At 38.2% G+C, this 23965-nt stretch overlaps 3 protein-coding genes across 10 annotated transcripts in view; 2 read left to right on the top strand and 1 right to left on the bottom strand.

The window, feature by feature from the left end:
* LOC131539276 (inositol 1,4,5-triphosphate receptor associated 2-like) overlaps positions 1-10528 on the top strand; it is a 31702-nt gene extending 21174 nt beyond the window's left edge. Inside the window, 18 exon segments of the mRNA XM_058773737.1 lie at positions 1-53; positions 628-715; positions 930-1077; positions 1469-1547; positions 3415-3461; positions 3598-3680; positions 5082-5275; positions 5489-5567; positions 5660-5717; positions 5841-5868; positions 6173-6313; positions 6525-6659; positions 6765-6912; positions 7019-7062; positions 7176-7244; positions 7335-7387; positions 7693-7779; positions 9648-10528. Of these exon segments, the coding sequence (XP_058629720.1) occupies positions 1-53; positions 628-715; positions 930-1077; positions 1469-1547; positions 3415-3461; positions 3598-3680; positions 5082-5275; positions 5489-5567; positions 5660-5717; positions 5841-5868; positions 6173-6313; positions 6525-6659; positions 6765-6912; positions 7019-7062; positions 7176-7244; positions 7335-7387; positions 7693-7779; positions 9648-9906 (1793 nt within the window). The 3' untranslated portion in view covers positions 9907-10528.
* A 30-nt stretch (positions 10529-10558) lies between these two features.
* On the bottom strand, positions 10559-17227 carry dnai7 (dynein axonemal intermediate chain 7). 3 transcript variants are annotated; one of them, XM_058773731.1, is made up of 16 exons: positions 17124-17226; positions 16835-16852; positions 16005-16092; positions 15830-15921; positions 15579-15683; positions 15355-15492; positions 15100-15234; positions 14918-15021; positions 14549-14843; positions 14358-14466; positions 13327-13490; positions 13049-13235; positions 12699-12913; positions 11845-12003; positions 11498-11611; positions 10563-11405 (listed from the first exon to the last, which is right to left on the bottom strand). In XM_058773731.1, exons 1-16 carry the CDS (start codon positions 17124-17126, stop codon positions 11130-11132), a joined length of 2202 nt encoding a protein of 733 aa, XP_058629714.1. In that variant the 5' UTR covers positions 17127-17226; the 3' UTR covers positions 10563-11129. The 3 variants fall into 3 exon arrangements, with proteins under 3 accessions (XP_058629712.1, XP_058629713.1, XP_058629714.1); XM_058773729.1 differs by having other exon boundaries at positions 10559-11405; positions 12699-13235; positions 17124-17227; XM_058773730.1 differs by lacking the exon at positions 16835-16852 and having other exon boundaries at positions 10559-11405; positions 12699-13235; positions 17124-17168.
* A 172-nt stretch (positions 17228-17399) lies between these two features.
* Positions 17400-23965, top strand: part of sox5 (SRY-box transcription factor 5) — a 243265-nt gene continuing 236699 nt past the window's right edge. For 2 of the 6 annotated variants that reach the window (XM_058773714.1, XM_058773718.1), the window contains exons 1-2: positions 17951-18123; positions 18437-18554. In XM_058773714.1, coding sequence (XP_058629697.1) covers positions 18010-18123; positions 18437-18554 — 232 coding nt within the window. In that variant the 5' untranslated portion in view covers positions 17951-18009. Of the gene's footprint in view, positions 17557-17839; positions 17923-17949; positions 18124-18436; positions 18555-23965 lie in introns of those variants that run through there. The other 4 variants (XM_058773716.1, XM_058773720.1, XM_058773715.1 and 1 more) reach the window with 4 other exon arrangements.

The following is a 23965-nucleotide window of genomic DNA, read 5'->3' on the forward strand; positions in this document are numbered from 1 at the left end:
GAACTCTGTTTGTGGGTGAGGGAGGAATGCAGAGGCATTGCACAGCTCTAAAGGTATGTTTCAGTCTCTCTTATCTTAATTTCCCGTCATACCTCTCAATCGGATAACAAATCAATTAATAATTGTGTAAATGTTATCATTCTTGTGGTCTATCTCATGATGCAGTGATGCACAAGCAACTGTTTTATGCACATTGATATAGTGAAGTTTCAGAGTGGCTGACCATGAAATTCAAAAACACATATTTTAGTGACCTTGTCATGTGTTAGGCATGCCAAGCCACATTGTTCTTTTTGTTGTCATGGAAATTTAATGTTTGGCTTGGTCGGTGGATCCATGTGACTCTACCAGGTTGGTAGTTTTACTAGAGAATGCAACTTCCTGAATGCTAGCGGGAATTTGGATGACCCTTAGAACCAGTGTACACACAAACACGCATTGAGAGGGTATTGCACATCACACCTGAATGAACTTGCCACCATTTGCATTGCAAATGTCTGAAGTGTGGATTTGCGCCCAATCATCATTCAAAAGTAGCCAATATGTCGTCTTTGGGGAGACGTTTTCTCTGGCAGAGTAGAGGTTCATTTTATGCTGCCCTTCTGAATCTTTTCCTGGCCACTGCAGGAGGAAGACAGACTCCCAGAATGCACTGGGCCTGAGGACGCCCACGAGCAGGCTGCTCCTCTGCCTCACACCCACAGTCAGTGTGCTGGTAAAAGCTCTTCCTCTCACTGTCCTTCTCTGCTTAATGTTTTAGTAACATACAGTACTAGACTAAAATACATTTAATTTCTCAGTTGAATATAAGATGCTTTTCATAACACACAATTAGAGTTTAAATGTTCCTGTTATGAAATGTTTTATTTCAATGTGAATTTATTTAATCTCTCTTTGTGTCTGAACACACCTCCCCACTCACTCACCAGATGCATCTTTGAGCTCCGAGATGCCCCGTGAACAGGTGACCTCAGTCAAAGACCTTATTTCATCTACTGAACCTTCCTCCCTTGTGAACTCCGAGATGGTATCTCCCTCTGCGGGCCAGCCTGAAGTTGGTGATTCCATTACAGCAAGGTATAATTTCCATATATCAGCATTTGCTTTTGGATTTTCTCTGGCTTACTGATATAAAGTGCTAGTTAATGATCACCGAAAATAAATTATGGTCTACTTTCATTCGAAATGCCTACCACACACCCAAAGATCACATTTGCTAGTCAAATGTGTGTCATCTCTTCCTGTGTTGGGCTGTTTTGTGTAGACATATTAAGGAGTTATTACTACTGACAGAGCCTCGCTTTGCATGCTTACCATGCACCTGTGTGGCCAGGCTCGGACAGACGCCCCATCCATGCTCTGCTGGAGCACACAAACCATCGTTGCACTTACTGAGAGCAGCTGCATCCTGAAACATCAGAAAAACAAACCAATATAGTGACAAACTTTCTCTTTCCTCGTGGGTCAGGACCCAGCAGCCCACTGCCGCAAACGGAGGATCTGAGGGAGAGCGTGCGGCCGCCACAGCTGACATGAGTGATTCGCAGGTCAGTTTGAGGAAGCTGAGGAAACCAAAGGGAAGCTTGTTGCGTTTGTAGCACCGCTTGCCATTTCTTCCTCTTCCCCTTTTTTGTTTCTGTTTCTTTCTAGTTCTGCCCTTCTCTCTTGTCATGTTCTTTTACAAAAAGCTTCCTGTTTGGTGGCCCTGTGTAGTGAGAGAGTAGCTGTCTGTTCTGTTGTGCCGTAAAGAGAAGCCTGCAGTTGGCCGTTTTAGAGAGTTCTGGATGGCGGTAAGCAGGAATGACTGCTCATGAGAGGACGTGCCTACCCTCTTATCGATGTGATGTGCCTGGACTTTCGCTGTTGTTTAGAATTGCTTTGTGCTGCTTTGCAACATTATATAAGCACCTGACATCTGACAGCCTGGTTTTGTAAGTGGAATTTGGCCGTTTGTTTGTCCAGAATCAGGTATTAACTGTTTTATTAATCTGTGAAGCCAAGGGTTATTCTGACATATGCACTGTGATAATTGCCCTATTGTTGACTCTCTCTCGTGAACGTTGTTAACTTATAAAAAGATGGGAGATATTCAGGTGAACTTGGAGTGCAACCAAAATAAATTGCACTTCATCTGAGGGCTTTTCTGCACTTCAATTCATAGGGAGTGGGCAGTGTTAATACAGTACGTAGCATATTACTAGAGATATATATAAAACATTCAGCAATGATGCATTCAATTTATCAAAAGGAAAAGTGACAGCAAATGCATCTATAATTTCTATTTCAAATGAATGCTGTTCATTTTAAATTTTTTATTCATCTAAGACATTATTAATATTAAATATTAAGAAGCACAACTGTTTTCAACATTGATAATAAAAAGAATGTGTCTTGAACACCAAATCAGCATATTAGAATGGTTTCTGAAGTATCAAGTAACACTGAGGACTGGAATAATGGTTACTGAAATAAAGTCAGGTTTGGATCACAGGAATAAATTACATTTTAAATAAGAAATGGAGCAATTCCAATAGGGTCCTCACACCATCGGTGCTCGGGCCCTAAATATATTCAAATAGAAAAAAATATTTTAAATTGTGGTAATATTTCACAATATTACTACAGTTTTTGCTGTATTTTTGATCAAATACATGCAGACTTGTTTTAAAAACACGAAAAATCGTAATGCTTAACTGGTTTAGTACCCATATTTTGTACTGGACATCAAGTGCAATAAATTTTGCGATCTGCCTAATTTGGCTAGCTTCTATCAAATGACAGATTGGGCTCTCAGCCTTTGACGTCAACAGAAAATATGGGAAGGTTTTCATAAGCCTATTTATTTTGCTATCTTAACTTTGCTAAGTGCAACTAACCAATTAATCATGCATTTGTTTCTTCCCTGGTGACTGTGACTCAATCGGAACAGACCTGCAACTGTTTTTGGTGTTATTTGTTGGTTGTTTAATTGTTATTTTCCTTGTGTTTTTTGAACTTGGTGATAAAATATGTTGCTCAGGCTGTGTGTGTGTGTGGTTTTTCATCAGTATGTTTGGAATAAGTATAGCACTTTTTCACTCCCACTTCAATGAACTCTGCCAGTACAAGTGCTCTCCCCCTCCAGCCCTCCCCCTCTCTTTCTGTCACTCCCTCTTTCTCCCTGTCTTCACCATCCTCTCTCTCTCTCTGCCAGCTGTAGAGCTCTCACACACATTATGTAAGTATCTAGCACTTCTCTCTCTGTAAAGAAGAGCATAGCTCTTATATTTCATCTGCCATGTCATGGGACAGGTATGGAAATACATGCGCGTGTGATTGTTTATTTGCATATGTAGGTAATTTACACAAATGTATATGCGTTGCTGTTGAGAGTGTGTCACTGGGTCATAATGTCATTCTGTTGTCTCCTTATAGAGACTGAGTGAGGGACAGCTTTCTAAAGTGTCTGGAAAATCGGACAAGTGAGTATTTTTCCTCTTTGTGCAACTGATTATTTGAAAGTATTTATTACACAGGGGCTACTGGACTGAGTGTGTTAGTGTTGTAATGTGTGTATCTTAAAGAGTTGCTGTACATTATTGTTAATTATTTGCTTAGGAGTCCCTTGTTGCCAGTAGCAGAGGAAGAGGAGGCCATGCCAGAGGCGGCGGAGGTGATATCAACTGGGGTGAACTCACCAGGTAGGAGGAAATACACTTGAGGACGTTCCCTGTTGACCTTTGAAATAGGGATGTCAAATGCACTGCTTCTGATGACTGCAGTTGAATACACTTCTTTGACAAAATGAAGTTGATTAATGGAAATGCAGATTTGCCAATGTCTTTTTTTTTTACGTTAAAATTAATCTATGAACAATATTGACAGGAAAAAGAGAAAACCAGGAACTGTTGTTCCTTTATTTGTTTTCATTTCTGACTTGAAGCAACGTGTACATAATTGACAAAAAACTTGAAGGCTGCATGCCATTGTTCTAATTTAATTGGTTAATATTTATATCCGTATTTTACTTTTTAAATGAGTGTGTTCAATAGCAATTTGGCCTTTGCTATGGTTTTGAAATTGATAGTGAGAAATCCAGTCTCACTGGAATTGCTATTGGTTACTAACATTTTGATATTGTGACAAACCCTCAGCATTAAGGTCATTGCACACCGAGTCTGAAATTTTCGTGCGTTTTTTTCGTATTCCTCATCCCTTCCTATCCAAATGCATGATATGGATGCGAAAACGCAGAAAATCGAACCTGATCCGAATTTTTTTATGACGGACGAAAGTTTCGGAGGCAGTGTGTAAACGTGATTGACACAACGTGAGGTCGTATTTTTTGTTTGTTTGTTTTTTTTTTTGATGTGTGAAAATTTCGGACTCAGTGTGTGCAATGACCTTTAGTCATCAGTAACCGTAGCTCAATTCTAAAACCTAGAGATCTGCAGTGTTGTCATTGTTAACTAAAACTATCAAATAGTTTTTGTTGTTTGAAATAAAATGTAAATATAAGATGACAACTAAAATGAAAATTAGAAATATTGCTTTGGCAGCTTAACTGAAATGAAAAATGGAAGGGCTAAAATTACTAAAAATGAAATAAATATAAATTAAAGATAAATATTTACAAAAAAATATATATATATATATAAGATAATTGAAAATATGAATAAATACTACAGTATAATAACTCTGGTGAGCTGCATTGCTATCTGCAACCTACAGTACATAAGGAGCATCCTAAGTAAAATGCAAATTAATAACTGATTTATAACCCTACCTTCGGTGCGTAATTTGTATGCCATTACCAATAGCAGTGCATGAGACTTAAGTCATAATTTATTCCAACAGAGATTGTTGTTAGCATGCTGCTAAAGATAGCTGTGCATTACTCCAAAAAATGTATAGCACACACCCATTAGGGGAAATCCATTTTTATTTATTACACCAAATTATTTGTTTTAATTATACAATTTATTAGTAGTGAATTAAATAAGTCTACATAATCATTTCTCTCACCTTGTCTGCTTGGCAGCTCACTAGGTTTTGGAGCAAAGTTGCTCTCTAAGTGTCTCTTTCTTTATTTTCCTTTTTAGACAAAGACAAGTCAGACAGCAAAAAGACAGTGGTCACATCTGATTCAAACTCAGCTGACTCATTGAAGAATCCCTCTGAAAAAGTGAAGGACATGACCTTTGACCCCACTGTCAGTGAAGGTAATCTTCCAACAGTCCCTGCTGCACAAGGCTCCAAAAAAGACCCGCTGACTCTGAGGAACAAGCTCAAGAAGGTAAGAGTCACTTTCACTAGAGTCTATGAACTAAACACATACAACAAAAGCCCGAAGAATCTGGTCCTACCTGCCTTGCCAAAATTTGTGTTTGTGTTTTTATTAGTAAACATTCATAACATGCCATCTGATGCCCAGTGTAAACCATTGTAATGTGCTGATGAAGTTTACATACCTGTGTTGTAAATTTAAAAAGAAATGGTCTTCCTACAGGAAATGAGCAGTATGGAAGCCATTGAGGAGCAAAATGCTCAGGAGGACGGCGAGCCTTCAGTGGCTACAGAAAAAGAAGGTAGATAAACGGTCTCTTCTCTCCCTATCTGTCTCTCTTTCTCATCTAGTTTTGCTTGTTTCCTCAATGTCAGTCTTCTCTTCCTCCCTTAGGTGACACATCTGTCATCTCTGAAAATGCCAGCGATTCCACCAAAGATGACAAGAACAGGTTATAATGCTTTGTGTACTGAATTTATATCCATAAATTTGAATCTGATTCAAGCATGCCTTCACATGACTCACTAGATATTTTCATGTACCCATTAATCTGAAATGTGCATTTCATCTGCAGCCTGTCGCCAAGTGACAAAGAGATAGAGGTGAGGTGTTTTTTTTTTTTTCTCCATTCAGTCCAATTTCAAAATAGAGTGTAACTATATTTGATAGACCGATGATAATGAAAATAATAATAATAATAATAGATTGTCTTGATATGAAATGGCAGGGTTATGCATCTACATTTCCATAATAATTGATAATTAAAAAGAATTCTGCAGAATTGGTATAAAGATGTTAAGGACCTGAATTAGATTGTGAACTAGTGAATAAGCTGAAATATCTACAAATGTGTATCCGTTTTCTCAGTGATGTTTCTGGAGTGTTTACCATGTACTCTCCTAATAGGCGGAGTTCCACCGGCTCTCTCTGGGCTTCAAATGTGACATGTTCACCCTGGAGAAGAGGCTACGCCTGGAGGAACGCTCGCGGGACCTGGCTGAGGAGAACGTCCGGAAGGAAGTGAACAGTTGTAAAGGTCTGCTGCAGGTCAGTGTCATTTTGTGCACTTTCTGTTGGCATAAAATAAAAAAATACATGATAATGTATATTTTCTCAATGCAAGGAAGTAGTACTTTGTTCAGGACAATGTATTTTTACAAAAAAAAAAATTACTGAAGATTTCTTCCAAAATTTGACCTGAATTCCTCTGTTTGTTTGAAAAAGTAGCTTGAATATAACACTGTGTTTTGTTATATAGGCCCTGATTCCACGATGTGAGGAAGATAACCAGTCCATGGAGATCATCCATCGTCTGCAGAAGAACCTGGAAATCCTCATTCAATCCATGACCAGAGTGTCCAGCCGTTCAGAGATGCTTGGGGCCATTCATCAGGTTTGTGTGTTTACTCGGGCTCTTCAGACTGCTGAAATGGCCCTCTAAAGCCAAAGTTAACAAGGATGCCTGCTTGTTTACCTCTCAATTTCCTTGCATGTGTAGGAGACCAGAGTGGGTAAAACAGTGGAGGTGATGATTCAGCATGTGGAGAACTTGAGGAGGATGTATACCAAGGAGCATGCGGAGCTGTTGGAGCTCAGAGAGAACCTCACGCTGAATGAGAGGTCCTTTGGGTCCCACACTGAAAGGGGTAAGTTGATATTATTGTTAAAAATAAAAAATACTTGTAAAAAAAAAAAAACAACAGTGATAAAATTACTCACTCAATCACATGGCTTTTCTTTTGTGATTTGCAGATGATTTTAGAATCAAGAAGCAGTCAACCGCAAACATTTTCAAAGTGAGTTAAGGCAGAAAATGCACGACTTCAAGGTCGTGAATTCAGCTTGCTGAGTTAATTTTGACTGATTTTTTTGTTGTTTGTTTTGTTTTTTTTGTGCGTTCTCTCCTAAGACCACTAGCCGACGCATTAGTATAGCTACTATTCCCCGCAGCAGTGGAGGACAGACACATTTTGACATGGTGAGGAGTCCAGTTTCTTCTTACAGAGATGATTTTGGTTTAAAAAGTGGACCAACTGAAGTGGACTAAACTGTGGTTTCTAATTCACAGCCCAAAGACATGGCGGAAACTGAGGTAGAGAGACTCTCCCGCCGATCACCATGGTAAGTGTACTGTTTCGAGATTGCATGGTCCACAAAATGCACCTGCTGCCCTGTCTGTCAGTATTAGTCCACCAAAAATTGGGATAGTGTGACCCAAAACGTTTCAGAAAAAGATTTATTCACTTTATTCAACCAATTTCCAATTATACACTTATCAGTAGGTTCTCTGGAAATGGAACCCATGACTTTGGCGTTGCTAGCGCCATGCTTTATTGGAGTCGCATGCCAGTTGTTTTTATAATATTGTGTGCACGTCTTTGCAGTGCGAGAAAGGATGTCATAGTTTTGTGTCGACCGCTTTACAGGAACATGGCAACCAAGAGGCCACCACTAAAGCGCTTCATTAGCTCTGGTACTTGGGCCGACATTGACGAGCCCTCTCTGATGAATAGGTAAGGTCACGCGTGAAGATCTGTTGTGTACCTTTCATCTTTGGAACGAATTTCATGCCAAAACCATAAAGCGCATGTGCCATCGAAGCATCATGTCATGCAGAACCACAGCAGAGGCCTTGAACTTAGATGGTGAACATTGAAGTGTGAACTTTGCACAGGTATGGATGTGACACAGACTCTCACTCGGAGGAGGAGAGGAAAGAGGAACCAGAGGAAAGAAGGAATAGCATAACAGAATTGGGCATTAAACTCACCTCCTTCATAATGCCAACTAAGACGTCAGTGTACCTCCCGCCTACCATTATTCTCTGCTATAGCATTCAGGCATTATCTACTACAAATCAAGGGTTTTCTGTCGATAATGTTGCTGCCTTTTGCTACTGCAGCTAAGCTAAGAAAATCTAACTTTAAGTAATGTTCTGTTTGGACATGGACACCCACAAAGTTCATCAACTTTGCTTTTTTTCTTCAGTGGAAAAATGAAACCAGTGCTGACACACTGCATGTCTTCTGCTTTGGTTTGCAGCAAACAAGCTAAGCAACCCATCTGTGGTTTCAGAGAGAAGACAAAGTTCTATTTTTTATTTTTTTTTTTTTTTTTATTTAATCTATTTTACCCCACATTGGTGGACAGTATGGGCATTTGGCAATGTACTCTGATCCCACAGTTGTGTGCTATTCGGATGTTCTCTGTGGGATTTTCTTAAACCGGATAAGTGGTAGACTGATAAATAGAGAGCAGGATTGAGAGATACTACTGTTCAGAAGTTTGGAGTCAAGAAATGATAATTTTTTTCTTTTTTTTTTTTTTTTTTTTTTTATTCAGCAAGGATGCAACAAAAACGACAGTTCTTTTTGACTTTTCCTTCAAAGAATACTGAAAAAAAAATAATAATATTTCAAGGTTTCCAACAGAACTGTTTTTAATATTGATAAGACATTTTTCTTATTGCGTCAAATCAGCGTGTTAGAATGGTTTGTAGAGGATTTTGTGACACCAAAGACGGGAATAAATTACATTTTAAAATGTATTAAAATAAAAAAAATGCTTATTTAAAGTTGTAATAATATTTTACTATAATACTGTATTTACTGTATTTTATAGATCAAATAAATGTAGCCTTGGAGAGCATAAGGCTTTTAAAAACATAAAAATCTTACAGACTCCATGCTTTTGAATAGTGGTATGTGTGTGTATGTAATTAAAAAAATTAAAGGCAATAAAATGGGCAGAATGGTTGCTTCTGTTAATCAGCCAATCAGTTATTGGCAGACCTCAAAAGGGTCATATATTGGCCAACTACTCTGCCCGACCAATATATATCAGTCTATCACAGACCTCCTGTTTGTCTTGAAACATTCCTGTATGTCTTGTTTATCATGTACTTTGTCAAACATTGCTTTCAGCAACAGCTGTCATTTTTCACATTCCTCTAGTCTAAATGTTCAATGTTTTGTCTTCAGGTCGCCTCAGCCGTCTCACCTATTCAGAATGATATTTATTTATTTTTTTAAACCATTTGAGCTTTTTATGACCTGCTATTTTCTAATGAAAATAGGGCTCAGAACATATTCTACACAAGTATGCCAGTGATCCTGGCTATGCAAGCTTGATTTTGTATGTTATTGATTCCAAAGGAATGCATATTAAATATGTACAGTGAAACCACACTGTTGCGTTTGCCTGCTTGTACAGAGTATGTTTCTGGGCTAATGATATATAGTGTTCATCTGCAGCTCATTACAATAACATGAACATTTTACTTGCTCCTTCCCTATTTAGCATAACAGAACACCTTGCTTCCTGCTGCTGAAGGTATGCTTGTACTTTCCTTTTTAAACATTTCTTTCACTTTCCATCCCAGTCCCAGCCCCAGCCCAACAGATCACGCTCCACCCAGTCTGATGGATGGGAGGCCTGCAGTTTCCAGAGGCACCAGGGGCATTTGGATTTGGTTGGCCTTGCTTGTAGTTCTAGCTGTTCTACTGGCCCTGCTGGCAAGCCTGATGTTACAGCCTGCAGTAGATGCAGCACCTGTGGGCACTGGGGACTCCTGGATGACCATCCAGCAGCTTCTGTGGCCCTATACTGGGCTGAGGCACAACGGGCAGCCCCCTGTGTGACACCAGGGGGTTGGCAAGGCTGCAGTGGCCAGTTCTGACATTCAGAAAAAACTCTGGCTACAAGAGCTGTGATGCAACACTGCTGCCTGTCCATCTAACAGAACACTTTGTGACCATTTCTTACTGAAGGTAAAAAGAAATGTGGGCGTTTTGAGAGAGATGTGCTGAAAACTGCAGACTGCTTGGATGCTGTGTACACAAACCGTCGGGTTGGCCATGTATGTAATAAGCACTTTTATGAGTCAGTGCCAGCCAATCACACGGTGGATATTTGGATTGGAGTCAGATGAGCACACTGCAACAGTGTGAATGTATATCGGTTGCCTGAAAAGGCTGCCTTTTTTAACATTTTGAAATTGATCAGTGTATTTTTATGGGCAGTTTGAAAGTATTGAGATGAGACCTTTTTAAAAAAAATGTTTTTTCTTTTTGTTAACTTATTTTACAGTTTTATGCAGTAGATTTTTTTTCCGATGATATTAATTATTACAAACACCTGGTTTTTATCCTCATAAAGCTGTTGGTTTGGTGTTCATTGTAAGAAGTTCATAAACTTTTGTATGTTCCAAAGAGGGGGGAGAGAAACTTTGCACAATAAAAGAAACCGATCCAACTCATCTCACTATTTACTGAACAAAACAAGCTAAATAGATCACAAAGCTTCAGTCAGTATGCGTTTAATACTCATGCTTGGGTGTGTTCATTTTAGTAGTTCAACCAAAGCTGGTGGTATGAAATGAAGTAAATGAACCACTGACAAATAGCAACAAATTCATCATGAGTATAACAATCTGTAAATCAAGGAGAATCTCACCAAAATGTCATATATTTCAGCTACAAAAATAGTATAGAAATATATATTATTAATAGAATTTATAATAAAATTAAGTTTTTTTTAGAATTAAATACACTTGTGAGTTTCTGTAATATTCTGACATTTAGGAACAATTTCTCCATGAAATATTTAGTGCACATGCTCTCATTTCTTCTGTGGTGGTATCTATCTACTGTGTATATATTTATATTTATATTTATTGCTTATGCTAAAAATAATCATTCAAGAGAATCATTTGGGTTCACCTGCTTATAAAGAATTTTACAGGGTGTTATTACATCTCAGCATATCATCAAGATGTAGCAATGACTGTTCAAAACGGGTATCAGATGTTTAAGATATTAGTGTGTATGCATGTAGTCTTTCTGGATGTGTATGCTTTCTCTTCTCAGGAATATGTGAGGACACGTGTTGCACACAGGAGCCTCTGTACAGTGTCTGTGTAGAGATAGTGAGACTGACGGACTCTGGCTTGGCCCTCGGTGCTCATGTCCTGTCTGAGCATGTGCAGAAAGGTGGAGTGGAACTCGCTGCCCTCGGCCAGCTCAGGAGAGAAGCTGTCGTTATGCTCCTTCATCTTCAGATGCTGGTTCCTCTGAGCACCCAGCAGGTAAAGAGACCATGCCTCCTCAGCCACAGGCCCAGCCTCCAACTGTTCACAGGCCTAAAGTGTCAAAAAGTTAAAGGTCAGAGGTACTGCTGTGTATACAGTAGTTCAATGGTGCTTCAGTCAGTCTGTCAGAGTGTATGACACACCTGAAGAACAAGGTGCTCTTGTCCGCACTGTGTGTTCCAGCGGCTCCAGGAAAAAGCCACGGCTGAGGACATTAGAGCCATTTGTTCATACACTGTGTGCTCTATTAATGGGTCCTAGAAACAAGGATAAAAAAAGTTACATCATGGGTTTGTATAACTGGTCTATATTTAAAAAGTAACTAGTGAAGGGTTCCAAAAGGAGGCTTCCACATTGACCTTTTTCCACTATGAAGAACCCTTTGTGCAATAGACTGTTTACGGTACTTCAGACTAAAAGTTCATGGAACCATCTATGCCAATACAGAAAATGATTTTGAGAGTGTAAGGCAATTCAGTGCCTTGGTTACCTTTGAGTTGATGCTGACGTACTTGTCTGAATACTCATTCACAAATATATTGATTCCAGCTCTCTGCATGGCCTTCTGCAGATCTGAGGGGCTCATCCACTTCCCTAGAAGATGATCTAGGTTCTTTGTTTCCTCCATGTGCAGCATACATTGCTTCCCCTGAGAAACAAAAATCTATCGATGGTTTTCTCTCTGTGTATATCATTTTGTTTTGCCTTCGATATGTATGGAAAACAGCCTGGCCTTGAACTGATGCCATACTGTTTGGTCTTAGATGAATAAAATTGCACAATGACAATGTTTTTTTTTTTTGTTTTTTTTTGGATCCATTAATTTATTCAGAAATATATTAAAAATGCAGTTCAAGCATGCAGTAATTTGAGTGCATCTAGTCAGTGATATATAAACTTTTTGGTCGCACTTTATTTTAAGGTCCAATTCTCGCTATTAACAAACCATTAACTGAGACGTTTGCCTCAAACTCCTAATTTGTTGCTTACTAATAGTAGGTAGGTAGTTAATTTTAGGTATTGGGTAGGATTAGGGATGTAGAATATGGTCATGCAGAATATGTGCTTTATTAGTACTAATAGCCACCAAAGGACAGCCAATATGTTAATAATAGGCATGCTAATAAGCAACTAGTTAATTGTAAGAATTGGTCCCTATACTTTCCATACTAATCATTAAGTAATTCATTATATTTGTAACTTATTTCCCTTAAAAAAAAAAAGGTTTCAAAACCTTTATATAAAACCAACATCAATACAGGAAAGTTCTACATTTCTATGTTTTAAAGTAGACGTTTAAAAGATTTTTCAGATATGTGTATTTTTGGACAGGGCCTCTCTTGCCTTGACAGTGATGCTGACTTCAATAAGAGCTCCAGTGATTGTGAACAAAGCTGAGTCTTGGCCCAGAGGCCTCAACTCCCATGACTGGAAAGGCATGTTGATGTAAGACTCCTGCAGTAATGTGAAGGCATAGAATGCGTTCATCTCAAAGGAGATGCTGCGGGTCTCTGCGTCATAGGAAGCCTCAGAAATGAAGTCTGCCCGCCAGTGCTGACCTGCAGAAACAGGTGCACAATAAACAGGCATACAGTAAAATACTAAGATATGAAAATAACAAGGAGGCTTTAAAGTAGAGGCTGTATACACAACACGCAATCTGATGCTACATATGTGTGGTGTGAACTGTTCACCAATAGGATCCCAACGTGCCACATGTGGATCCTCCAGAAACAATATTGAGTCAGGCAGAGCTACAGTGACCCCTACAGGCAATGAGGCAACAGTGCTACTGTGTTCATCCAGCCTCACTGAGGTAGAGCTCTGAGCGCAAGACTGCTCTGTGGGATAGGGGAAGACCTGGAGACCGGTTTCTAACAGCTACGATGAGGCACAACAGTAAATGACAATTAATGCACATTATTCTCTTTGACCTCTTGCAGACTGTCCCAGATTACATCCAAAAATGTACCTCTCTCATTTCCCAGCCCTTCACTATGTGAGACTGAGGTGGTAGATGGAACACATCAAAGTAGAAGACTCCGCCCAGGGGTGTGAACTGCTGCAGGTCCACTATATGTACCTCAGAACTGTCAATCACAGGTTCAGCTGGTGATGAGTCGGAACCATTTTGATCTAGAGACAAGTTAATTAAGTTATAAGAAGCTAGCAATTACAGTGATATTACTAGTGATGCATAATATATCACTTGATATTCATTATATATATATTTTTATTTAATCAATATTGGGCAGTGTTGCTATTATTACCCAAAACTATTAAAAATTGTTTTCATTATTTAAAATAATGCTGATATTTTAATATTTGATGAAAAAATAAATTGGTTATTAATCTTTAGCAGATTTTAAAATGGAAACCTGTTTTCCATACTGTCAGTAATAATGTGATGCCTACATTATGCCAAGCAAGATAGCAAATATAATATGTTCATATTAATACAGATCTCAGTTCGTATAGTCAAATGTGTGTGGTTATTGGTTTTGAATAGAAAGTCTTACTAAAGCAATAAGCCAAGAGAGGCTGTATGTTAAAGTAAATTTACCACAGTTCAGGAGTATAATGTGAAGTGCTGTGATCCTTCAGTGGTGTATTGATTTTATAAAATTGTGGCAGCAGATTAAAATACCAATGTTAATTAAAATTAATAATAATAACCACAATAAATAACTGTTCTGCCAAATAATTGGCCTATCTGATAATATTAAACACATTGGATTTGGTTTATTAATATGAAATTATTATAATTCAACTGATGTGAATATTTTGCCTATTATATGAGCTTCAAAGTAGATTTCAGAGATGGAACAATCCATTTTATAATTATTTAAATCATCAGTAGTATTCTACATATGGTTATAGTTAACTAAAACATTGTTATTTTTATGTGATTAAAAAATTCAACCTCATCTAATTTTGTTTAATATAAGGAAAAAGAAGAAAGAAATTGGGAAAATCAGGAAGTAAAATACGAAAAATCCAAACCAGCTTCTAATGTTGTTGTGATTTCCTCCATTTGACATTCTCCTTCCTCTAGCGGCTTGACTGAAGAGCTCTTCCTCCCCTCCTTAGCTGAGATCACACTCACAGCACTCTGACACATGGATACACTGATATTAACAGCCACAGAACACACTGGAAAACAAGTACATAGACACGATCAAAGCCTCACTCACCCTCTTTCTGCTGTCTGATCTGACCGAACGACTGTCTTCCTCCACTGGCTTTGAGCTTTCTCCCTCATCCCCCTCTCCCTCCATCTTTTCATCCTGCACCGTTGCAATGCTCTCAATTGGTGGAGTGAGAACGGCCTCCATCATGGATCTCCTTCTCTGGAGCTGTTCTTGCTCGCTGTGATGGGACAGGTGATCATGCCGTGTATGAAGGATCCGGACAGCGATGTCAATCACAGCAAGTGGCTTTGGCAACTCAAAGCCCAGACCCACCTCCTCAAATCGGAAGCCTTTAAACCTGGAAACATGGATTGTCAAGTTTTTCCTTTATCCCACAAGAGGGCCTAATATTCACCATGAAGATACACAAACCTTGGGTTTTTGTTGAGGTTCGCCCACAGACAAAGAGTGATATTTTCGTCCTGGACTGAAGTCTGCATGTTGCCGGTCTCAATGTCAGAATGAGAACTTGCGGACTGAATGGAGAGGAAACACATCTGAAATGTGTTGAAACAGAAGTGAGCTTCATAGGAAGATCTCAGCATAGCTCTTACCTTCAAAAGCTCCTCAGTGGCCTGGTTGAGTTTGCAGTGGATAAGACTCTGTAGACACAGGAGTGTTTCTCGATACTGCTGAGGAACACTGGGGTCGGGACCCTCGCTCAAGAGAAAGTCCAGTTCGTTTGTCAACTGTCCAAGAGAAATAACAAACCCATTCACACCAAGAATGAGAACTATATTGGCTTCTCAGTCATCAATAACTGACTTGAATAAACTATGAAAACAGCAGATCCAGAGTGTTGGTCTCACCTGAAGTGCCAGAGCACAGTTCTCCAAGACCCGCTGGATTTGGGTTTCTGAGTCTTCTCTCCACAAACTAATGAAGGAGTTGATTTCCGGCTGCACTGATGGATCTGGGCTGCCGTCGCAACGCATGTAACGCTCCCACTATAAAGACCAGAGACCAAATCAGCACTTAAAGTAACCCCAGTATTAGCCTTAGGCATCTGAATAGAGTTTCATGACTCTTGTACCTTAGCTTTGTCCCTGTGTTCAGATTCCCACGCAGTGACTGCAGAGTGATTCTCATCTAGAATGTGCCGCAGTTCATTCAGCTCGTCCTCTCTGCGCTCTCTGTCCTGTGGATGTTGACAGGTGTCAATCAATCATCACATTAAAACTTGTCACACACAATCCATCAGTACAGACAGCTGCATATGCACTAAATCCTGCAGGGAAATGTCTGCAACACAACTGTGAATGTTCAAATGGAAGTTCATCAGACCTTTAACTCAAGTTGCTCTTGTTTCTCCTGTTCTATTCGCTCCCTCTCCAGCCGTTCATTCTCCTCACGCTCGGCAATGACACGAGCTTCTTCTACAGAGCAGAAACACAGTATACAGGTTTATTATCAATTAAAAACTGATTTAAAATTATTTGAATTAAAATTGCAGATGTACCTTCCTCTCTCCGTCTTTGTTCATCTGCCTCTCTTTGCAGTCTCTCCCTTTCAGCCTTGCTGATGTTTCCTCCTTTGTTTTTTGCAGACTGGATTCAAAATGCTAATTATTTATAGTGTGCAAACGGAGTGGATTATCTTTCTTTTAATTATTTTTTTTTAAATCTTGATTTAAAGTTTGAAGCTGCTTTACAAATGAAGAGTTCAGATGCAAAAGCCTCTAAATGCCATCTGAAATTTTCTTCTAAAATTAGCATTTTTTTATCAGGCTCCTATATTTATGTTCAGTTATTTCACTTTAATTGCGTAGAAATGTATCTATACATTGCTATTAGAAAAAAATTACTGAACCTAAACATAACAGCCTAATAAAAATGCTAATTTTAGAAGAAAATTTCAGATGGCATTTAGAGGCTTTTGCATCTGAACTCTTCAAATATTCTACAAAGTTTATATATACTCAAACCAAAATTTATTCAGACCCCTTCAACATTTCTCACATTAACACAGTTTATTCTCTATAGTTTAGAAAATGGGAATAAAATATGACAAAAACTCCGAGTTAAACTTTGTCAGAACAAATTCATCTTGATAATGTCAGATAACTTTGATAGAAAGGTATGTAATGGATTAAAATCAACCAAAAATAATACAGCTGTTAAATTTAAGTACACAAGTGAAGAGATGTTCTACAAACTTTATTTTACTGACAAAACTGGGATTTTATTTTTAAAATGAAAACTGACCAGCGAACATTTATAATTTTAATACAATGAAAGGTCATTTTAAGTTGAAAGCTGTTTACAAACATACTCCCATCAAACAACATACCTTTCCATCCTTTGGTGGCTGTTAAAGAAGACATATAAATAAACTAATTAAGGGGGAAACTTTACAGAAAAAAAGTAAATAATAAATCAGACAAACATCGCTAACAAACCCAGGATGGTAAGTTAAACATAACATTTGGGCTCGGGACTTGTACTACTGTATTACTGCTTATGTTTCTTTAAATATGAAGCCAGAAGTCACACGAATAAAGATGTATTGCATATATATGCATATCTGTTCGTACTATCACCAATATTTTTCTTTTAAACATTGTTAAAACTTGACTCACCATGTTCACGAGCTCTCAGGCAGTAGGCGGGCGTCCTCCTGTCACTATGGCGACGACGCACACTTGATAGAAAACAATCAGCTCTAGGCAGAGCACGGTTATCAGGAAACGTCCCTAAAAGAAAATATGCTGAAAAAAAAAAAAAAAAAAAACATTAAAAGTATATTCGGCGGCTTGATACAATAGTCCAGAGGAGTTTTGTGATTTTGTAAGAAATAATCTTGCATTAAAGGTTAAATATTGCCATCTCCTGGTCACACTTAATAACACTTTGACGGCTGCAGCAAAATTATCTTTTTACACAAGATGGCGCAAAAGATGAGTCGTCTTCGTTTTTTCGGCACAAAGTGTGGTTTTTATCTTCACTACATATCATTTCACGCTAAACCGTTTGGATTTATGAATAGGTAAACTAAAACTAATTTATTCCGAGGTGAGTCAACTAACTACCCTCATTCCAACTGCAAATTGTAAACCGAAATCATTTGGAAATGCAGTAACGTTATATATTATCCAAATTTAGCTACTTTTCTCGTACTATTTCTGTTTCTCATACCATCTCATCACACTAGACAGTTATAACCGGTTATGGTAAAGGTTATTTACAAAAAGCATGACACGTTCTGGTCATAATGAAGTTTTGAGAGTGCCTGAGTTATAAGAGTGTTTATGTAATGTTACATTGAACTGAATCCTCATTTTCTTTCCTGAGGCAGCTCAAGGTGGTCTCATGTTCTGCAACACCACACCAGTGTCCCTAAATTGTTGCCTATCATTCCAGCCACTGCCCCATTGCAAAGTGAGTAAACCTTGAGGGGTGATGTTATAAGTGTGTAAAGTCATTGCCCTAAAATTATCTGCTGATCAAAGGTAATTTGCACTTCACATGTGTGGGATAGTTCTCACTCGTCTTGAGGAAGGCTGGCAGAAGCCGCACATCCAGCCTTTTTGGAACCTGTCCACACACCCAGGCTGTTCTTCCCTGCATTACGCTGCACAGGTCTGTCCTCGCCATCTGGAGTTTCATCTGTGTGCTTTTACACACCACATGTCTATCCAGACACCGAAACAGGAGCGCGACATTGTCATGACAAATGCAGCCACGTGTTACATAGACAGACAATAACATCATTACATTTGTTTGTGATATTGTTTGTAAATATGATGTTGTGTCATATCTATCTATCTATCTATCTATCTATCTATCTATCTATCTTTCTCTGTCTGTCTGTGTATTTAAGACTTTATAATAATAATCAATTGTCCAATATTTTTGTGAAAATTAACTAACAAACATTTTTCTTGCTGTGTAGTATGATCTACACTCTACGCAGTGGAAACAGCTCTTGTCTACAGACTGCCAAAGGAGCTTGCAGATATTCGGGTGCAGAACAGTTGTTGTCACATGCTCATTGACAAAATCTAAATCAGGTAAGTTACTGGGGTATTTATAAAGCTAATCGAAAAAGGTGTTTTCTTGTCAAAACGAGAAAAAAACCCCCACTGTTTACCATGTGCTTTCTTGAACTTAGCTTGAGCTGAACAACAGCAAACCAGATATTGCCGGTTTAGGCTTGTGTGAGGCCAGCCTTCTGCTGTATAGTTCTTTGGTGGCATCAGATAATTACTACAGAAGCTTTTATTTGCATCACTACTGACTTTTAGCATGGATAGATGACCTTTTTCCTTTCCCATTATTACTGTTGTTTAGGGTCTAGTGCAGGCGGCATGCTGACAGGATATAAACTTCAGTGTTTTACATAGCAGCTGGAGCGATTTGACCTCTCCCCACATCTTTAATATCACATTCAGTATTTGTTTGTGACCTGGTCGGGGTCATCTGATCATACCATCTTTCTCAAAGCCGTTGTTCAGAGTGACAGTGCAGGGCTAATGTGGGATTAATGGTTATCCGGAGAAGAGGCAGTGAGCAGATAGGGCCAGACATTTCCCTTCAACTCTTTCATTATGCTCAGTTCGTAATTACACTAAACCTAATTATTGTCCCAGACTTTTGTGATCTTCAAAGCCAAGATGTGACAAATAAAGCCGCTTGAGCGCAAGCAATGCAAAGAAAAAAAACGCTTAATGAACAATAAAATCGACAAAATGCTCCAGAAAAAAACGAGATTGGAGCCGATGTTAAATCTGTTGACATTTAATTTGCCGGCGAAACGGAAAAACGCTTCCCTCTAAAAGACAACATTCGGGCACAAACAAATGTGCCGGCTATGAGGAGAGGAGAAGGATGAAAGATGGGTTTACTAACACGTCTCTTCGTCTCTCTTTCATGTTAATTAGAAATCGCATCCCTTTGTTTCCTTTTGCAGGCACTTATTTATTTTCCTATTCCATCCATTAGAACAAATTTGCAACATGAGACAAATAATTGGATTTGTCTTCATGGCTGTCGTGGACGGGGGATGTTTTGTTTTTGTTTGTTTTTTTATTTCCTGTAGTTGAGTTGGCAGATTTACCTTTGGATATTTTGTCCTTTTGCAGACACAAAGAGCAGATTGCAGATACCTTATCCTCAGCTCAGTGACATTCCATCCCTCACCTTTTTCCTTTTTATCATCTTGGGTTCAGATGAATGGGGTTTTTGAAAGGAGTCTCTTATTCTCACCAAAGCTGTATTTATTTGATCAAATATACAGTAAAAACCATAATAATATGAAATATTACAATTTGAAACAACTTTATTCCAGTTTGAAACAAAATTATTCTAGTTTTTAGTGTCACATGATCCTTCAGAAATCATTTTGATATGCTGATTTGGTGCTTAAGAAACTTTGTTATTATTATCAATGATGAAAACAGTTGTGTTAAGTAATATTTTTATGTGGTTAATTTTTTCTTTGATAAATAAAAAGTTAAAAAGAACATTAAAAATATAAATCTCTAACATTATATATAAGATATGTATTACAGTCATGGCCGAAAATATCGGCACCCTTGGTAAATATGATCAAAGAAGGCTGTGAAAATTAATCTGCATTTTTAATTTTTTTGATTTGATTTTGATTCGACTTTTATTTAAACAATTCACAAAAATCTAACCTTTCATTGGATAATAAGAATTTGAAATGGGGAGGAAATATCATTATCAATTGAAAAAGGTACAGCACTCACTCTTGAAGAGGTGAAAACTTTATTAATTAAAATGACGTTTTGGCCATTTGACTTTTTTTTTAATTAATAAAGTTTTCATCTCGTCAAGAGTGAGTGCTGCACAATTTTCAATTGATATGGCTTTTTGATTTTTGGTTGCACCTCCTCTTTTGTTGGTAGAGATATTTTTGTGTATCTTGGGAAATATCATTATGAAATAAATGTTTTTCTCTAATACACATTGGCCACAATTAACGGCACCCTTTTATTCTATACTTTTTGAAACCTCCATTTGCCAGTTTAACAGCTCTAAATGTTCTCCTATAATGCTTGATGAGGTTAGAGAACACCTGACAAGAGATCAGAGACCATTCCTTCATCCAGAATCACTCCAGACCCTTTAGATTCCCAGCTCATGCTGGTGCTTCTTCTCTTCAGTTCACCACTCATTTTCTAATGGGTTCAGGTCAGAGGACTGGAATGGCCAGCAGAAGCTTGGTTTTGTGCTCAGTGACCCATTTTGTGTTGTTTTTGAGGTTTATGTTTGGATTATTGTACGGTTGGAAGATCCAAACATGGAGAGTCTTTAGCCACTCAAACTCTGCTTCTCACCCTGCATTAGGACGATATAGACACACGTCCTCTTCCAGGCAGTTTTGTAACATTTTATGTTGATTGGAAATTCTTAATTATTGCCCTGATGGTGGAATTGGGAATTTTCACTGCTCTAGCTCTTTTCTCAAAGCCACTTCACTAATTTTTGAAGCTCAATTATCTTTTGCTGCACGTCAGAAATATATTCTTTGGTTTTTCTCATTGTGATGGATGATTAAGGGAATTTGGGCTTTGTTTTCCCTCCTATTTATATTTCTGTGAAACAGGAAGCCATGGCTGGATAATTTCATGTTTATAATCACCCTGGAGTGCTCAAAATTGTAAATGTGAATGGGAATATACAGAGATATTTTACTCCTAAGAGTTTCTAGGGGTGCCAATAATTGTGTCCAACGTGTATTTGAGAAAAACATTTATTTCATAATGATATTTCCCCCCATTTTAATTCTTATTATCCAATGAAAGGTTAAGTTTTTGTGATTTTTTTTTTTTTAAATAAAAGATCAAAAGGATTAACAATACAGATTCATTTTCACAGCCTTCTTTGATCATATTTACCAAGGGTGCCAATAATTCTGACCACTACTGTATATATGTGTATGTATATGGTATGTTTTGAGTATTCCTTTCAGCTACACCAGAATATTGTAAAAACAGCTTATTGTACATTATATTTTGCATTTAGAATGAAACCTCAGTTGACATAGACACATTTATAGAAATAGTTCCTTCAATCAAAAGTGAAAATTGTCATGTTGTTCCAAGCCCATATGGATTTATTAAGCAGATCGTCCCAGATGCTGTTTTCCATACAATAAAGGTGCATGGAGACAGGTGCCTTCGAGCTCCATATCTGACAAATAGCACCATAACTGATCCATACAACATGTGCGTTAAGTTCTCTGAAGCCATACAATAGAGCTTTGTGAAGAGCTCGTTATTCACTAAAAATATTCCTCTAAAATTCCTTTGTTATGCAGTTTTGGACATTGCACCTGGGACAATCTGCTAAACTTTTCACGTTCCAGGGGAAAAGAAAGTCATACAGGCTTGGAACGACATGTTGGATGAGTATATGATGTCATTTGTGATTGAATTATCCATTTAAGTTTGGTTATGCTTTAGTTTCAGGCCTATAACATTCTAAAGCATCTTGTAGAAAATGTGCATGAATGCTGAAGGAGGAGCGAAAGCACATAGGAATGAGGGAGAGGAGTGCTGGGACTGTGTATTGTGATGATATATGAGAGGGTTTGTTGGAGTGCATCTCTTAGAGTTTAGAAGCTGCAGGGCTGAAGCTGAGCTCCACTCGCTCACACTTACTTCCTGCTCCGCTGTCCTATGAACACACTTTACACACATTCATCATTATAACATGCCCTACTTACTTTAGACATCATTAATTCATTCATGCCTCTCTTCCAAACACACGCACACACATACACGCGTAGGATCCCAGGAAGGAAGAGAAGCACACCTCCTCTTACTTAAATTTCCACAGACAAAGGAGTTCTCTGGCACGCTCGAGGAGAGAACGTGAGCTAGAGTTGGTGTGAACAACCCGCTTTTGGACTAGAATCAGGTGTGACTGAGTGACAAAGTGTCGGTGTGCTCACCAGCGCAGGTGATGGAGTCGGCTGCCAGCTCGCTGTGTGAGTGTGAAGCCACTGAAGGCTCTGGAAACGAGTCAAACTCATCAGCATAATAGATCAGATTAAAGCTGCAAATGCTTGACAGCGCCAAGCCAGCGGGCACTCGCCGTCTAAACGTTCCTGTAAATCTCGGCTTAAACAATATAACATGGAAAGCATCCAGAAACTTGTGTTTTGTTGTTGTGCTCACTCCTTTCGGGCATCGGACGTCAGAATGTTTGTTGTCTCAATCTACAGTGGCCTTGAAATTTATTTGGACACTTTAAAAAAATGTATGTCAGTGCGTAATATAATAAAATTAAAGAAATGTAGCTCAAACACAGTTTCTAGGGTTTCAAATGACAAAACAATAGATATAATCTACAAAATGCCAACAGAAAATATCTGGTTGTCAAATATCAGTGGAACATTCATAGTTTATCCATTTCCGCCTATAAAAAAACAGGCAATTGTGAGTTTAAAATAAGAAATCAGGTCACATTGTAAGATATAAAGTGGAATTACAACATATATAGATAAATTATAAGAAAGGAGTTATTTGAAATAGACAATTGTAAGATATAAAGTCTCTTTTAAAGATATATTGTCACAGGTATGATGAATTAACAAAATGTGTACTGTTAATTGTGAGAGAGGCTATAAAGTCAAAATTGGGAGATATTATAGAAGTAATGTCACACATTTTTTTTTTAAATTTCATTTATTTAAACAGAAATGGGCTTCCATCTGCTTTGACACCAAAAAATCAGCTCAGAAAAGTGAAGTTATTTCAGAGAAAGGTTTTGGCATCCACTGGCTTGCAGATCCCTCTTGTTTTAATATTTTGATATTTCATTCAATGACATTCAGACATTTTTTACAATGTCCAAATACTTTCAGGAGTCTCTGTAATACAGATATTGTATTGTTTATGTGCTTGTCTGTGCCAAGGTCTCTAAAATAACTGTATTTTTCTCTGTAAAGGTGCAACAGCGATAGGCCTAGACTTGATGCCCCTTTGTTCTCATCCTGTCCAGTCGATGACCTCTGTTCTACTTTAAAGAGTTTGGATAAATCTGAAATGGACCCTTCATTGGCTGTGCTCTGAAACTTTGGTCTCTGTTGGGTGGGGGTCTGGATCTTTGTGCCCTCACTGAGGCCAGCCTAGTTTGGCTTCATCTCCCTCAGTGCTGCAGCTGTCTACTGACTGACCTGGTATCCTGCCCAAACAACCTCTTTTTCTCTAATGTGTTCCACACACTGAGTCAAATCCATATCCCTTTCTCAAGCTTTCTTTTTCTGTAAGCAGTGGTGTGTTTTTGTCAGGAAGTTTATTTTTACACTTATTCATTTTATCAGAATTGGCATATATGTGACAATAATGAAAGCAGAAACGGTTCATCCAAAATACAACACATTATAAATAGCTATATCATACCACATTTCTCTAATACGCGAGTAGTTCAATGCTAAAGCAGAAGTGGA

This window comes from Onychostoma macrolepis, chromosome 04 (assembly GCF_012432095.1).
Source record: "Onychostoma macrolepis isolate SWU-2019 chromosome 04, ASM1243209v1, whole genome shotgun sequence".
Classification (NCBI taxonomy): Eukaryota; Metazoa; Chordata; class Actinopteri; order Cypriniformes; family Cyprinidae; genus Onychostoma; species Onychostoma macrolepis.